Source organism: Lissotriton vulgaris, chromosome 2_1 (assembly GCF_964263255.1).
Source record: "Lissotriton vulgaris chromosome 2_1, aLisVul1.2, whole genome shotgun sequence".
Lineage (NCBI taxonomy): Eukaryota > Metazoa > Chordata > Amphibia > Caudata > Salamandridae > Lissotriton > Lissotriton vulgaris.
Window position 1 is genome coordinate 1,868,232,626 of NC_141687.1, and position 18,325 is coordinate 1,868,250,950.

General features: G+C 45.9%; 1 protein-coding gene across 1 annotated transcript in view; it reads left to right on the forward strand.

The window, feature by feature from the left end:
* The window catches only part of LINS1 (lines homolog 1), a 141,724-nt gene that overhangs the window by 31,598 nt on the left and 91,801 nt on the right, over nucleotides 1-18,325 (forward strand). Inside the window, exons 2-3 of the mRNA XM_086958062.1 lie at nucleotides 1,353-1,825; nucleotides 1,921-2,010. Of these exons, the coding sequence (XP_086814188.1) occupies nucleotides 1,421-1,825; nucleotides 1,921-2,010 (495 nt within the window). The 5' untranslated portion in view covers nucleotides 1,353-1,420. The remainder of the gene's footprint in view (nucleotides 1-1,352; nucleotides 1,826-1,920; nucleotides 2,011-18,325) is intronic.

Consider the following 18,325-nt stretch of genomic DNA (forward strand, 5'->3'; position numbering starts at 1 on the left):
TAACATGTTGTCTCTGTACAACCACTTGAGTAAAACAGAATGGCCTCCACTTCTTTTAGGCTTCACTACTCATGTAACCAGCAGTACAAGTTCCCATGTGTCTGGGGCAGCGTAATGTCTCGTGCTATTTTGTAAGGTTTCTTGGGATGTGATTGGGTGTATTTTTTTCTCGTTTTCAAGAATTAATCCAGGGGTTTACTAAGAATTACAGCCACAGAGTACCACCAAATAGTCTGTCAATTTTAAAGACAGCTTTCTGATAATCTCCTGTGCTGTTTGACTCTGTAAAGTTGATGTTTGTCATTGATCGAAAGCAGAATAGAGGGGTTTGATGTTTGAGATCTTTCATCATGAGAAGGGAGGTAAGGCTTATGTTTGATAACCTCCTGTCTGACTTGCGGTGTATAGAACGGTTCCATTGAGTGCAGATGGCAGCTGGGGATGTGGTGGCACCTTTAAAACAATTAAGATTAGGGAAGACATGGTCAAGTTTAGTTGGACACTTCTCCAGCAGTAGCAGCTTTCCAGAAGTACCATACATAGCCTAATATTCTTATATGCCCAGCAGACATAGAGATCAATAGTGAAGGTAAAACAGGAAGTAATACATGTGGCTGTATGATAGGATGTATGTGGGCAGTGACAGGAGAGGCCCATTTTGGTATAGGTGGCGGATGACAACAGTTTAGGTGGGAGGTGACCGGATATGTGAGCTTTGTAAGAGTTGTACAGCGACATACGGGGGTCATTGTAATAGGAGGTGGGAAGTGGCAGACAAGCAGGCTAGCAGCAGGAGGTGGTTAATGACAGATAATCCCAATTTAAATCCGAGGTGGGAAGTGAAAGGGGACTAGTAAAAGGATGTTGCCGCTAGTAAACTTGTTTGGCAGAGTGAGGTGCATAGAGTTTGAAAACAGGCCCTTGAGCACTTGCCCACTGCAAATGAGCCATATTAAGGCATTTGAGCGAGGCAAGGCCATAGGGATCTGCCCTGTCTGTGGGCTAGGCCTCAAGCAGTCTGCCCTTCACAGATCACGCTCATCCACAGTTGAAGTTGAGGCTTGTCCTCCGTATATTTGTCGGCGAGACCGTGCCCCAGAGGTCACTGCTTCAAATAGTTTGTAATTACTCTGAATCCAACTGCAGCTCTTTATCACTTCAGACCTTGTAAATGAGTGCAGCAGATGTTGCACAATAGCTCAAATAGTTTATAAATGGTGAGCTTTATTTTCTCAATAGAAGTCAGATATTTTCTTCTTTAATATTTTGGGTCTTCATTCGATTGTTTTTGTTTCTTTTATTATGCGCAAAGTAATAAAAATTGTTACCTTAACATGTTATTCATTTTACAGAACTATAGAATGACATTTGGCACGAGAACAAAAGTGCAGCAAAAAAACTCCACAGACATTCACAGAAAATGGGGGAACTCTTTGAAGATTTACACCAGATGCATGATTGTATTCGGCTAGGAGCCCTAATCAACAAGGATATTCATGTATGTGTGTGTCTCCTCAACCTACATGCCTGTGCACTTAAAGGTCATTCAGCCCCCTTGTCATTTGATCCTTTGAATGCCCATAATAATATTGGTGGAGATGAAAATCATGAACTTGGTGATACATCAACCCAAACAGAACCCGTTGGCTTTATTAATTTGAGACCCCAGGCATGCTGTCGAAGGGAGATAACATTGCTTCAGCTCACCTTGATTCAGAAGTTATGCACCAAAGTCCAATCTCAGGACACCGGAGTAAGCAGCAGACATCAGTATTTGGAGATTCTGCAGACGCTGTTGAGACAGGAGAAAACGGACTGCCAATTAGTAAGAAATTCAAGTCTACATTTCTGTTTATTTTTACCATTTGTAAATAAAAGCAAAATCATATTCAATAACAATGTGTCTTGTGCTCACCCTAGATTTTCCTGTTGGGATCTTCCGACAAGCTTCTGTCACATTTGGCTGCCAAATGCCTTTCGTGCCTAGTGCTTTTCCAGCTGAAAGAAGAGGTATGTCTTGTCTGCGTGCAGAAGGTGACCTATGACATAAGCCAGACTCGTATTCCCTTAGTCTTGATGTCCACACGGAACTCCATTAGGGAGAAGGTTTGTGTAGTTCAACAGAGCCAAATAAATTGCTACTGAATGCTTTCTGGTCATGTTGGAAGGCTAGATCACTGCTTAGAAAAGGTAGATTTAGGCATCTTTTTAAACTGGGATTCTGATTGTAAAACAGATAATTAGAAGTGTTTTTCATAGTTTTTTCTTGTACTGCAAGCAACAGTACCTTCGGTTGAAGCTGGGAACTTTTACAGTCCTATCCGTCATCCACTCTGGTCCCAAAAAGATTTTATCTCTTTAATTAGTCCTTCTCAAATTGATTTCCAATCCAGTATTATACAGAAATTTATTTATATGTTATATTAATAGTGAGTTGAACATCATATTTTTATTATGCTTTTCCCATGTTTCCGATTATTCCCCCTGTGCATTTTGAAGAAAGCTTCCCTTTTTCAAGGGGAACTTATTAATGCATTACATTTATTACACCTGAAAGGTAACATTATTACATTTCACTCTTCCTACTTTCCTAATTCATCACCGAAACCTTCCAAATTATTTGTCCACTGTTTAACATTCTTTCACTGTGAAGGTATCAACCCGGGCGGTAATGAACAGGACTTGCCCACATAATAGTGATAGGACACAACAACACACTTCCGTAGCAAAGACCAGTTTTTTAATTAAACAAAATTCATAAAAAACCACAATAGCAATCATTTTTTTTAAAAAGCATGTAAAAACATGCAATACAATTGAGCAGTTAAATGAAATACAATGAGAAAAATAATACACAACAATCACAATTTCATAAAAACTTTGAGATAAATGAATGTACTTCTGGATTAGTAATTATGTTTTTACATTTAGGAACCTGAGAGTTTGTTTGTCTTGAAGAAGGCGCTGGTCGCCGAAACGCGGGTCGACAACATATTTATTTATGTTTGACTCGGGAATGAATACTATGTTTTTATGAAATTGTGATTTTTGTGTATTATTTTTCTCATTGTATTTCATTTAACTGCTCAATTGTATCTCATGTTTTTACATGCTTTAAAAAAAAATTATTGCTATTGTGGTTTTTTATGAATTTTGATTAATAAAAAAACTGTCTTTGCTACGGAAGTGGGTTATTGTGTTCCATCACTATTACGCGGGCAAGTCCTGTTCATTACCGCCCGGGTTGATACCTTCACAGTGCTTTTTTCCCTGGCCTAAGGGTGACTACTATCGTCACTACAGGGGACCCTTGTTTGCTACAAGTAACATTCTTTCACTGCTCTTTCTCCTCTTTCCATTATGTGTACTTTCTCCATTTTTTTGTAGACTTTATTTCCATAAATGTTTATTGAACATTACAGTAAGTATAAAAAAAACCACAAAGTATGCATGAAGAAGTACAAAATCCAACAAACACTCCGAGATCAACAAGTATACACATGATGATAATGGAACATCACAACCCACCACTATCGATACCTTGAATATTTATAACAGAACAAAAACCACTTTGAATATAATGAGACACTTGTGATATAAATGTTTAAAATTGACTCCTACAAAGATAATCTGGATATCATAATGTAATCTAGTACAGAGGATAACATTTGGAGAAGTCTTTCCACTTGTTGATTTGTCTAAGATATAACCGGTTCGGTTCTTATGACGGAATGGTTCCATTATGAGTGCCAGTGCGTGTGTGCTCCTGAGGGAACCATTCCAACATTTGCACAAGCGTGCTGAATCTCTCTGCTGTAAACAGCGGAGGGATGGATATATATCACCATGAACTCTCCAAACCACCTCCAGCTCAGCGGAACCGGCGAAGAAGGAGAACAGACAACTTTCGTCGGCAAAGATGTTTTCTTTATTGCCAAGTATACAACAGTGACGCGTTTCGGGCGCTAAAGCCATTGATCACACGTATATTATATATATCGCATGCACTGCTCGCTCTGCGAGATCTCTTGTGAATGAGGAGATTTCGTAAGTGGAGTGGAAGCTCTGCCCATCCTTTCTATTGGTCGGCATCATCCTTTATGGTAAACGCTGGGCTCCGATTGAAAGTGAGGCTTTTTCGGGACCACCCTGTCTCCTTTAGGCCCCGCCCATCCGGACTCGATCGTGTACTTGCAGCGTTATCCTGTCTCCTTCATTTAGTCGCTAAGCACTTTTTTACACTGCTATTTGAACTGGTCGACCTTTCTTCATTCCTGCCCTCCTAGATTGCTACCTGTGAGAGCTTGTTCTGTAGTTGCTTCTGATTAGAAACAGCAGGCCGACTGGAAAGCACAGTAAATCTGCCTGTGTGTTTGCACCGCAAGAAGCCCACGCTAACTGATATAATGAAAGTCGTTCTTGGTAAAGTGCAGAACAGTAAATAAATGCACCATGCTTCTAATTAGAGACAGCAGGCAGACTGGAATGCACAGTAATTATGCCTGTGTTTGGGTTTATGGATGCGTTGATTTGATCTGGCTATTTGACTGACCCGCTTTGTTAGTCATGCCGTATGAGCTGTTTTATGGACTCTTGCAGAGTGGGGGAAAGCACAGGCAGAAATATTTCCAGCTTGTAAATCGTGTGCACTGTAATTGTGCCGCCATGTAGTATACACTCTCCGACACAGGTGTGGTTGTTTCTTCACTTAAGCGCTGTGCAGGCCTTGACACCCTGGGCCTGCCGCGCTACATTGGTGCCGAGGCTGGTCAAACTCCGGTGCTCAGCAACACCTGCGGTGTGAGCCCGTGACGCTCTGGTTTCCGAGGGGCGGTGCATCAGCCCTCGCAACCCCATCGTCGGCTGCCCCAGACCAAGGGCCTATCTACCTATGCAGACGTCCGCACCGCCAAACAGGCCAGCCACGTGCCCACCCGCTAACCCACACGGGAGCGCGAGGCCTTACAGAGAGGAGGCTGCTTAACAGCGCCGGCACGCACACGTGCCGGACACATGAGCACACCGCCCACAGCAGGGGCAGCCAGCCAGCGAGCCGATGTGGCCAAACCACGCAGAGATAATAATGCCCCACCCCCGGGTCTCAGCCACACGGTCGTCTCTCCACTGCTGCCCTTCAGTGAGATCGCTGACCCTGCCACAGCGGCCCCACGATGGAAAGCGCGGATCGGACATTTGAACTACTACTTCAGGGGTACCAGGGATACTGATGGCACTGTAAAAAGGTTGCTACTCATATACTATGGCGGCGCAGAGATCTATGATCTTTTTAAAACATTGCCCAACACAGGAAATGATAACTATGAAGCTGCGGTCGCCGCGCTCAACAGGCATTTTGACCCTCAACTGAACCCGGACTTCGAGCATTTCAAGTTCAGACAAGCGTCTTAGTCCAACACGGATTCTGTAGATATGTTTTATGCGTGGCTGTGCAGGCTAGCAGGCACGTGCGCCTTTGTGGACCAGAGAGAGGAGATACGCGGCCAAGTCATCCAAGGGTGCCACTCAGCGCCTCTGCGGAAACTGATCCTTCGGCAACCTGGGATCTCTCTGGACGAGATTCTCATCCTGACCAGGTCCCAATAACTCTGATGCCCGAGCATTCAAAATGGAGCGCCACAGCGCCACATGCAGCGAAATATGCGCCCATCAAAGAAGAAAGGGTCGAAGCAATATGACGCCCAAGCACATCTCGCCCAGCCCCACGGCCATCGACAAGCGGGGCGTGCAGCAACTGTGGCATGGAACCCCCACCAACGGCTGTGTACGGAGCGAAGGGAAGATGTGCTCCCGCTGCGGGAAGCTAAATCACTTCGCCAAGGTGTGCAGAAGCAGCCGGTATCGACAGACCTACTCCAGGCCTCGGAGATTGACGCAACGCTTGCGCCAGCTGTCACTCGATGTCGCACAATCACAAGATGATGACTCAACACGGAGTGCTGCCTCCCACTCAAAGAAGACGACAATGTGTTTGTCGTTTCTTTTGTCAGCAGGTCAGACAAACACAGGAAACCCCCGCCGATGTGCTCTATCCTGGTGGAAGGGTCTGCTGTCCAGGCGCTCATCAATACAGGCTCATCCATCAATGTCATGGATTCAGAGCAATATGAACGGTTGTCACCACGGCCCCCATTCTCACCCACCAAGGCCCGGATCTACACCTACGGCGGCACGCACCCACTGCCTCTCAGAGGGGTCATTGAGGCAGGAGTCACCAGCGACAAACATGTTACGAGGGCCCAGTTCCACAGCACTGAAGGGAGAAAGGGCATCCTTCTCAGTTGCCACCCTGCAGAAGACATCGGTCTAGTCTTTTTCGCTCCTCAGGTCCATGACTCCCACGCCAACGCCACCCAAAAAGAATTCCCTGCACTGTTTATGGGACTAGGGAAGTTGAAAGGGAAGCAATTCAGGTTCCACATCGACCCACTTTGAGGCCTACCGCCCTGAGACATCGGAGGGTGCCGTTCAACCTCCGCCCGCAGGTGGAGGAGGAGTTGAAGAAGCTCGGAGATCTCCACGTCCTCAAAGGTTTCAGGCCCCACTTCATTGGGTTCCCCGATGGTTGTGGTGCCAAAGCTGAAACAACCTGGCGCCGTAAGGCTTTGTGTAGATATGAGGCTCCCAAATGTGGCAGTCATAAAGGAGTGTCATCTTACCTCCACCATGGACGACATTGAGGCAGAACTGAACTGAGCCAAATGGTTCTCTAAGCTGGACCTGAATGCGGGGTACCTCCAGCTGGAGCTCGAGCCAGAGAGCAGGTACATCACTACATTCTTTAACCACGTCGACCTTCAGAGGTATAAGAGACTGAGCTTCGGGGGTGTCATCTGCAGCTTAAGTCTTCCAGAATGCCATCAAGGAAGCACTGTCTCGCCTGCAGGGTGTTATTAATTTAAGCGACGACATCCTGGTGTTCTCGAACACCTTAGAGGAACACAACACTCAACACCGTGCCACCCTACAGAGGTATTCAGTTTTCTCGGCATGGCCTCCTACTGTGATAGGTTCATACCGAACCTGGCCTCCCTGTCGGAACCACTCTGAACCCTTACCTGCAAGTGGGAATGTACCATAGCCTTCAACACCATCAAAACAGCGCTCATCGATAAGACGGTGATGGCCTACTTCCACCCGGGTCGACGCCAAAGTTGGTCGTAGACACCAGCCCAGATGGTCTAGGAGGATGTCCTCCTTCAGTAATATGACCAAGAAACCTGGATGCCAGTCGCCTGCGCCAGCCGGGTGCTATCAGAGACCAAGTATGCCCAAATCAAGAGGGAAGTTCTGACAATAAAATGGGCCTATAAAAACTTTCTCCCCTATCTGTATGGCCAGGAGTTTCAGGTGGTGACAGACCACAAGCCGCTACTCCCACTCTTCGCAGGGTCAAAAGGTGGGCTGTACAGCTGCAGGCGTACAACTGCAAGGATGTGTTCTGCCCTGGAGCACACATACCGGCAGACTACCTCTCACAGCACCAGAGTCTCTGGCCGTTCGAAGTCTACCTCCGGTTGTAGCATACTCTGAGGCTTTTGTGAAGATGGTCTCATACCAGTCATGCCCCAAAGCCATGACATTGGAGGAGAACGGCCGAGCGTCAGCCGAAAATGAAAGAGACACTGGCCAGAGTGAAAAGCACCCTGCTGAACTACGGGTGGACCCACTTCCTGGACGGGGCCCAGTCGCTCAGAGTGGAAGATAGTCATGCACGACAACAGCTCTGGCAGATCCGCCATAAGCTGAGCGAAGGAGAACAGGATGTTGTCCTGAGGGGGCATGTCATTCTAATTCCGACGGCACTGCAAGACCGAATCATCCAGCTGGTGCATGTGGGGAACTAGGGGATGGCTAAAACCAAAGCTCTGCTGCGAAACAAGGTCTGGTTCCCAGCTATGGATACCAGAGTAGAAGGCATGGTGCAGCAGTGTCACTCGTGCACCATCTCGGGCGGCGACCCAGCAACGGCGCCAGTCCTCACCGGAGAGCCAATCGAACTCCCATGGTCCAAGATCAGTATTGACTTCGGAAGCTTCCCTGATGGTTACAACACGCTGGTGCTCGTCGATTCCTTCTCAAAGTTTCCAGTCGTAGAGGTGGTGGCTTCGACAGCGTTCATGCACGTCAGGAAGGTCCTGGATAAGACTTTCGCCCTCCTGCGCCTGCAGGAGGAAATTCGCTCAGATAACGGACCCCCCGTTCCAAGGCCATGAATTCCAAGGCTATCAGGAGAGCAGAGCGAGTCGTCACAGGAAGATCACCCCTCTGTGGCCACAGGCCAATGGGGAGGTATAACGATTCATGCGAACCCTCAACCGAGCCTTGCGCATCGCTGTAGATCAGGGGGAGGATGTTGAGGTGGCACTCAACCAATTCCTAGATGCATACTGGCAGATGCCCCATAGCATCACCAGGTGTGCCCTATCCCATTTACTCTTCAAAAGAGCCCAGCGGGACAGCATTCCAACAGATCCGGCATGGAAACCCACAGAGATTTACAGCGTGGCTACCTAAGCGAAGAGGACCATGACCAACCAGAAGGCCAGTGCAACCAGAGTAGCAAAAGATCCACAGCTGAAAGTGGGAGACCGTGTGATGGTTAAAGACTGGCACCTCGGCTGAAAGTTTCGGACTCCTTATGAACTGGCAGAATGGACCATTGTCAAGGTGCAAAGAATCATGGTCACGGCCCAAAGAGGACAGCAATTTGTTAGCCGGAATGTATCAAGTTTTAAGAGGACCCATGGGTCGAGCACCCACTCGGAAGAGTCGGATGAACTGGGCGTTACTCCGAGCCGTACCCCCTTTGGCTCGCCGGGGTCAGGGATCTCCCCACCAAGGCACTCACCAGTTCAGTGCTGTACTGCATAACTGAGGCCCAGTAGTATAACATAATGTTAGGGAAGGTCCACCCTCCCGCTCTCTGGGAAGAGACAGTTGCCTTAAAGCCGGCCTTGGTTGTGAGTAGGCCCAGATAAACCGCGTAAATATTTGCTGGAATTTCTGCAGATTCGTTTTGCTGAATTCCAGGGGTATGGTACGAAAGAAGTAAAAAGTTTAGGGAAGTATGTCATTTTGATTACATTGCATCTGCCAACAAGTGTCAGGTGGAGGTTGTCAATTTGTTTAAGGGCCTTCTTGGTTTCTGCCGCGAGAGGGGATAAGTTCTCTGTTACAATTTCATCGATGTTAGCAGAAATGACAACCCCCAGGTATTTAGCTTTTGGCACTACCCGGGCGTCGGTCCAGGTGATTTCCCTATGTATAATTATTTGGGTTTTCTTATCGTTCAATGTGTAACCCGAGATTTTCCCAAATTTCTGTGCCTCCATTTCTAATGCCAGCATAGCATTCTCTGGATCAGGGAAGTTATGGCCAGGTCATCCGCATAAGCCATCATTTTGGTGTTGTTGCCCTGGATTCTTGTTGCTATAATAGCGGGGTTCCTTTCAATTTGCTTGATGAATGGGTCTATGTATAGGGCAAATAACAAGGGGGAGCAGGGACAGCCCTGCCTAGTCCAAGATATGTTAAATTGATCAGTAAGTCGCACATTGATAGAGACACAGGCCGTCAGCTTTTGATATAAAGCCTGTACTGCCTGTGTGAGTCTTGGCCCAAAGCCCATCCTGCCCATGACAGCCCACAAGAACCGCCTGGAGACCCGGTCAAATGCTTTCTCAGCATCTAGTAGTATTAATGACATCGGGTCTCCTGCGCTGTATCAAACAAGGTAATAGCCCGCCTGACGTGTTCCGTAGTGCCTTTTTTTCGGAATAAAGCCGTGCTGCCATTCTGAGACTAGAGACTCGACCACAGAGGATATTTTAGTTGCCATTATTTTTTAGAAGACTTTGAAGTCGCAGTTGATGAGTGTGATGGGTCTATATGAACCCATTTCTAACAGCGACTTGTTCTTTTTGGGGAATATGGATATTCTAGAGTTAGACCAGGAGGCAGGAGGGAGAACCTCATTGAAGATAGAAATGACCACGTGTTAGGATCTATGCATTCTATGCTTAATAGAACACTGAGCGTGTTGCTATGAGCTCAGAATGTTGTCTTGTAAAGTGCAGCTCAGTAAGAAGAGGTTGGTGAAGGAGCTGGAGGTCTTCTTATATATGCCTATATGAGTAAAGCTTATTTCATTCTACAAACTGCTTTGGACTCATCTTTACACTGGCGACGAGGGAAACTACTCTGGCAGGGGACAGATTGCCTTTGACCTCCACCCCTGGACGATACTACCTGGAGCTGGTAGTATACATTTACTCCTTCAATTGACTGTTCTGAATTTGGATCTTCTACTCCTGTTTATAAAATATATATAGATCTTCACATTATTGCTACTAGGACCCACAAGTACTTTGTGCTGTATACTTAAGCGTCATTATCTGAGTCTGCTGATGGTTGCCTGAAATTGTAAATTTACTTCGATCTGCCCATGACTGCGAATTTGCTTGGATTCATGCCTAATGACTGTGAATTTTCTTTGATCTGCCCGTGAATTCGTGGATTTATCAATTGTTGTGGATTTCTTTCGATTTGAACAAAAATCGTCAAACTTTTGTTGCATCGCGATCTGTATCTTTTGAACATACATAAACTGCCTACCTGAGCGCGCTGTTGGACATTGTTGTTGAGAACCCTTCGCGCTGTTGTTGCCAAGTGCAAGCTTCTCGCGTCCTTCATTCTTGTTTCTCATGCATTGCCGAGTGATTCTGTGCCTTTGTCATCACGATGCGTAGTATCACGCAGCTTCAAGGAAACACGGCGGCCATCTTAGATTTGTCTCAGTATCACCCGGCGTCAGCAGAACGCGGCAGCCATTTTGGATTGGTTTTAGCGTCGCGCAACGTCAAGAAAACGTGGCGGCCATTTTGAGTTGGTGTATGCACTGACAATACCTCAACACATCGGAAAGGCAACATCGGGAAAGCATATCGTGATGGCATGAAGTAATCGCAACAAGAACCACAACAAGAACTTAGAACCAGTATATTTTCCAGAATATTTAGCTCACTTAGTAGTATAAAAGTATAAGATGTTTTGTATTTAATTACTATAGTAAATATTGTGTGGAGTTCACAATATACATTAGTCATGGGCGATCAGTCACTTGCTGCTCCTCCTTCTTTTCTTCCTACCCCTGGTGAACCTACTGTTCCATGGAAAGAATGGAAAAAGCTGTTTTTAACTTACATTCTTGCCACTGGTGCAGACAAGTTTGGACCGATTCGCAGACAAGCAATATTACTTCATAATTTAGGTGTAGAAGGTAGGAGACTTTATGAAGACTTACCAGAAATATCCTTGGGTATTGGTAATGGTCAACCCATTAATGTTTACGAAATGAGCATGCAGATGTTAGAGAAAAGATTTGTGGCTAAAATTAATACTGTTCTGGAAAGGCACAAATTCTTTTGTCGTGTGCAAAGAAGCGATGAAGACATTTCTAGTTATGTTGCAGCTTTGAGGGGATTATCTTTGAATTGTAAGTTTAAAGATTTGGGTGATTCTCTAATTAGAGACCAAATTGTTAGGTGCACTAATAACAAGAAAGTGAGGGAAAAATGACTCATAAAATACTGTACTTTGGAGGAAGCAATACAAATTGCTAAAGGGCTTGAAAATACTGACTTATGGATTAAGGAAATGGATAAGTGTACCAATTTGATAGCGCCTAAAGATACTGTAAAGGTGTCTGAGCATAGTGAAAAAGTTTCTTAAGTTTCAGCTAATATTGAGGAAACTAAAATTGTCAAGCCTGCTGCAAAATTTGATTCTAAGGCTACTAGTAGATTTCCAACTTATCGTCCAAATAATGTTGGACAACCAGGAAACTTTTGTCAAATCAAATGTTACAGGTGTGGAGCTCCTGGGCATATTGCTTCAAGTACACGATGTATGGCCAGAAGTGCTATTTGTAGAACGTGTGGCCGAAGAGGGCATTTAGCGAAAGTTTGTAATGCTAAAACACAAAATGTCAATGAAGTTGATGATTGTTGCGAGAATGTTCAAGAATTGATGTTATGTGTTGAAGGATTGCCTATGCCTAATAATGAAAGTATCCAAGATCAAATATCTCTTGTAGATATACCTTCTGAGAGTACAGATAAATTAGAAAAGCCACATTGTTTAATTAATTTTGATAGCAGAGATCAGAAGTATCCTAAGACCTGAGATGTTAAAATGTTAGTTGATTCAGGAAGCCTTTATACATTGTTATCTAAAGATATGTACATTGAAGTTTGGGGAAATGATGGTGACGTTGCTTCTTGGGGGGCGCCAGATATTAAAGCAGTAGGTTATAGTGGGAAGACCATAGATATCCTTGGACTTAAATGGATGATAATAAGTTTTTCAAATAGGAAAGTATTTGGACGAGTTTACCTTACAAAACAAGGATCCAATTTACTTGGTTGGCGCCATCAGAAGGATTTAGGTATTTTGTTAAATCCTAATGCTCCTGTCCCAGTTTCTTCACTTTCTGTCCTTAGCGTTGACAGTTTTGAGATTGACATCATGGGAAGATTTCCCAATGTCTTTTCTGATAATTTGGGGAAATTAAAGGGTTTTCGCACAAAATTATTCTCAAGAAGAATGCAGTTCCAGTGGTTCATAGAGTTAGAAATGTTCCACATTTAATGAGAGCCCCTCTTAAAGATGAATTGGATAAACTGTTACATTTGAGAATTATAGAACCTATTGAAGCCTCTGAATGGCTCGCCCCCATTGTGGTCGCACCTAAGGATGGTGGGGCTAAGATTCGGCTCTGTGTGGACCTTCGAGACTTGAATAAAAATATTTGGGTAGATAGACAACCGCTACCAAATATTCTGAAATAGTAAGTGCTATGGGTGGTGGTGTGATTTTTAGTGTGATTGACATGTCTGCAGCTTATCACCAGATAGATTTACATGAACAATCTCGACATCTCACTACTTTTGTGACTCCGCTGGGTGCATTTAGATATTGTAGGATGCCCTTTGGGTTGGCGTCCGCCTCGGCGGTGTTTCAAAAACTCTAGTATCAGACAACGGGGTGCAGTTGGTTTCTAGAAAAATGAAAAAATTTTGGGATGGTATGGAAATCTGTCATGAGAGTTGCGTTATTCAGGCCGCAAGCTAATGGCCTTGTAGAAAAGATTAACAGATTGTTGATGGAAAACATTCAACTCTCTCTTACTAATGGTCTAGCATGGTCAGATGAACTCAAGAAGATGGTGTGGTCTTATAGAGTCACGACACATTCAGTTACTGGTGTCTCGCCTTTTGTTTCCCTTAAAGGGCGAGAACCTGGTACAAAGGAAGTTCCGGGTTGGTTGAGGAACAAAGAGTGTGTTTGGGTTGATCGTAAGGATGTGAAATGTAGTGTTGATAAACGGCAAAGTGATTCTGCTCAATCATACAATTTGAGAACGAGGGTACGTGAGAATGATATCAAAGTAGGTGATTGGGTTGTGACTAGGAAGGGTGGTATAGTGATTAAAGGGGAGAGTACGTTTTCGCAACCCAAACAAGTGAAGTGTGTCAAAAGAAACATTCTTATCTTGAGCGATGGTTCTGCTTGGAGTAGTGGTAATGTTGCTAAATGTACTACTCCCTAATGTCTGTTATTTTACGAAATGTAATCTTTATTGAACATGTTATATCATTTTTGTATAGGTTGCCTTGTATTTTGTTTGCATTTGTAATGGGGGAGATGTGTTAGGATCTATGCTTTCTATGCTTAATAGAACACTGAGCATGTTGCTAGGAGCTCAGAATGTTGTCTTGTAAAGTGCATCTCAGTAAGAAGAGGTTGGTGAAGGAGCTGGAGGTCTTCTTATATATGCCTATATGAGTAAAGCTTATTTCATTCTACAAACTGCTTTGGACTCATCTTTACACCACGTCAGAAAAAATTCATTTGATTTGAGGAGCGAAGATTTTATAGAATTCCACAGGAATGCCATCCATTCCTGCGGCTTTTCCATCTGGTAAGCTAGATAGGGCTTGCATAATATCATCCCAAGTCGGGGTGAGATCTAGCAGCTGGCTATTGTCAGAGGTAAGTTGTCTAAGGTCGACCTCACTTAAGTAGCTAGCTATCTCACTTTCAATTAGATCAGCTGCACTGCTGTTCTCTTCCGTGTATAGCTAGTCTAGTCTAGTCTGGATACTTGTACTGCACACATATCACGTCCGAAGGAGTCTCATGGCGCATGCAGACAGTCCTGAAAAAGGAGATGAGCCAAGAATAGATCTAGCAGAAGAGCCAGGTTTTCAATTAGTGTAGATTTCTTGGAATCCCTTCTGTATTGCACTAGGGTCGTTGGTCTCAGTCCCTGTTGCCAGTTTGATTGCATGTATTTCAGTGCTTGTGAACTGTTGCCTGGTTTTGACGGCAAGGTGATGCCCAATGCAATCACTACACTCCTAGTTCTTTTCATGCAATGTTGCCCATTTATTATTTTTTCCGCAAATAGCGATCCTATTTCTGCCTTCGCAAAAATAACATCTTTTTGGACATTCTCAATATCCTGTCCCGAGTTAACCATTAGGACCAGTTTCATTTCTGCTCTCCTTAATTTTTCCTGAAGATCACTAATTAGCGACTTCCCTTTCCTATTCTTCCTAGCTGAAAACCACAAAGTTTTGCCCCGAACACCCGCCTTTAGCGTGTCCCAGACAGTCCTCATTGAGGCAGATCCAGTGTTTATTTCCAGGAACTCCTGAATCCAGCCTTGCATGTGCACCCGATAGCCTGCGTCCTGCAAGAGGGCTTTCTCAAAACTCTACCTTGGTGCCTCCTTCCAGTTCCCTAATCCCTTGATGTTTAGAATAAGAGGCTTGTGATCTGACATAAAACGAAGTGCAATGTGTATGATACAGTTTCTAAGTAGCGAAGATGAAATAAAAAATTAGTCTAATCTAACAAATGTGTGGTGCGGGGCAGAGAATTAGGTGTAGCCAGGTTGCGTAGGGTTTAAGCTAGCCCAAACGTTGCTTAGCCCATGGGTCTGAGCTAGGTTGGCTGGTGCTTGAACTACTAGGGGCTTTCTGCCTTTATACCTCCAATTGTTGTCTGTTTTCCACTCACTGGGCAGATGTATATTGAAATCGCCACATAGGATGATTGGGGTGGGCCAGTGGGCTAATTCCCTTGAGATCAGGTTAATGATCCCTGGGTCATCTGTATTGCTGCCGTACAGTGAGCAGAAGGTGAAAGGAAGATTAGGAGGAAGTTGGCATTCGGCTATTACCCATCTGCCCAGTGAGTCTCATTTAACACAGGAATTTTTCAGAGAAAGTCTTCTGTCTGCCAAGATTACTACCCCTTTTATTTTGGAGCCCTGTGTGGTGGCCCCCACAATGTTTAACCCCCTAAGTGTTTCTGCGAGCCCTCTATGTGGGTCTCCTGGAGGCAGATGATGATACCCCCTAGAGAGCGTAAACCATGCGCTACATTTTGCCTTTTTGAGGCATCATTCAGCCCGCAAATATTGGCGGAGACAAACCTGAGCGAGTCTATCTTAGCCATTTGAGTGTTGGAAGGAAAAAAGGTAAACGCATTTCTTGAGCCTTAGAATGTGTTTCACTTAGTGATTTTTTAACCTCTCCCAATATGATAAATGAGTGCGTAAGTGTGTACGTGCCAGTGAGTGCCCTTGGTTCTTCTATGCCATTTTCAGTGCCCATCCAACCCCCCCCTCTCCCTCACCCCAATTCTTCGGAGCAATCAGGAATGACCTGAGTGATGGTAGTCAGTCATGAGTCCCGACTGTCGACCACGCTTAGAAAAACCAAATCAATCATTCATTCGGCTAGTATCCGCTTTTTGATGAGAAAGAAAAGAAACAAAGGGCTGCTCCCTTAGTCAATCATAGACTTCACAAAGAGATGCCCTAGAGTGGCCAACGCCACGTCCTAGAAGGTTTAAAGGGTTGAAGAAGACTGTAAGAACGAAAAATAGAGAAAAAAAGAAGAGAGCACGGGCCAGAGTGCCCTAGGTGGTGAACTTTTCATCTGAGGCTCTTTTTGGATTACAGCTCATTCAAGTATTCGCCAGCTTTAACTTCGGACAAAAAGACTTTGGTGCCCCCGTTGAAGATTACTTTGAGTCTGGCGGGGGTCATTAGGTAAACCTCAGCCCTTAGCTGTTGAAATGGGGAAATCAGTTGTCTTAGACGCCATCTCCGCTCTACTGTCTGGTGGCAAAAGTCAGGTTTTGCGAAGAATGTTATACCATCAGCCCCTTTTTTAGAGTTCGGTCGAGCCTGGTCCTAAATTAGCTGCCTTAGGAGAAAATTGCCAAAGTAAACCAGGAATACCCTTGGCTGTCCCCTGGTGGCATTGCCCCCGTCATGCTGCCGTCTCTGGTTGAAGGGAAAGTGGTGCGCTCTCTGCACCTCACGATCTCAATCCCAGCCTGGTTGGTCAGGGAAGGATTCCTGCAGGAGTTTTACGATGAAGCGCCTAGGGTTGTCCCCTTCCTTCCCCTCCGGGATACCAAGCAGGCGGAGATTATTCCTGCGCTGGCGGTTCGCCGGCTCCTCCATCTTGGACATTAGGTCTACCAGGCAGGCAGTGTTGGACTCGCTCTGTTGTTTGGCTGCCGTGGATTCGGTTTCCAGGTGCTCTGTTCGTGCCTCTACCTTAGCAACACGGACGCTTATGTCCGTGCAGGTTTTGTTCAGCCGCCTTAAACCTCCTTGAAGTTTTTTGGCGGCACATTTGGCTGCGCGATTGTCTGCCCTAACCTCTTATTGAAACTCTTTGATGAAAGCTAGTAGAGGCTAAGGAGGGCTCAGCAGTGTCTGGTTGTTCCCCGCTGTGCTGTGCTAGGGTCATCCTCGTCCAGAGGATAAGACAGTTGAGACTCAGAATAGTCCCATTTCAATTGGCTGCGCCTCTTGCCCTTGCTTCTGGGCTTCTTTGGCCGCTGAACCGTACCAGTACCTTTAGTTGAGATCTCACTATCGCCCTCGCTTGTATCTGACCACCCCCCACCCCCTCATCCGATGAGGTAGGTGTGCCATTGGAGACTGAGTAGAAGTGCTCAGGCCCTGTTTCTGGAATCCAAGGAGCTTGCACACCACTCTGGATGAAGTTGCCTATATCTGTCATCTTAGCCTCTGGAGTAATAAGAGGGGCGCCAAGTTTATCAATATCATGGCCATCGCCCTGGTTCTGTGCTGCAGAAGGCAGGGTTGAAAAGATTTGTTGCTCGGTTGCCCCATTCAGAGGACCTGGGCGCGGAGGGAGATGCCTGGGTTCATAACTGGGTCCAGTGGCCTGGCTGAGGTATCTGTGGTGTTTGCGTCGGTGTAGGGCCCTCCCCCGGGATCAGATTCTACCAGGTCAGTCTCTTGGTCAATCTCTTGGTTAAATATTGTGCCGGCCTCTTGCTGTGACCAAATGCAGGTATTGGTGTGATCAGCCTGATCAGTGGGGCCACCCCCTGCTTTGCCCAACTGTTTTTTATGGCCACTAACCTCTTGCCTGTCTTTTGAAGCTCCCTCCGTGGATGCAGTGTCCCTGGATTCTCTGGGCTCGGGAATGGGTGCTGCCTTCGTTTTGCCACCCTTCCTGGCTCCCCGGGTGCTCATACTGAGGTTGCTGCCCAGGTGTAGCCGCCGCTGTGTCTGTGTCCCGCCAAATCGGCGGGTGAAGGATGTAGCTGAAATCCAGAGGTGAAAGTCCGGGACCAAAGACGTTGCGAGCAATGCAATCCAGGTCTGAGCGACGATCAGGCACCAAGCGGGCAGTGCTCGGAGGTCCGCCGGGCAAATTGTAATAAGATAAGCCACCGTGTCAAAAGCAGCGCGTCGCTGCGAATCGGAGCCTCCCGCCAGCAGCCTCTGCGTTGGAGCGATCATCCGAGTCAGCATCACCTCACCTGGCGCAGGGCAGCTAGCCGATCATTCACACGTCTGGTGTGAGCAGCCGAGCACCGCGAGCACTCACGCTGGCTCCATCTTGCTCATTGGAATGGCCCCCATTCACAAGTGCAACCAATTCAAGCTTCTTACCAACTCATACAAAGCCCTATTCAACACAAAACCAGAATGCCTAAACAACCGCATATACTTTTCACCAACCCAGTAGACACCTACGCTCTGCCTCACTTGGACCCATTAACCGCATCCACAAAAGCAACCTACATTACACCCAAGACACGGAACGCCCTCCATCAACACATCAGAGCCTCCTCCTCACTTTTTGAATTCCACAAGAAGCTGAAGATCTGGCTCTGCATATAAACATTTTGGGGACCACACACATTCACAGGTGCCCAATTGCCTGGATACCCTCTCTGG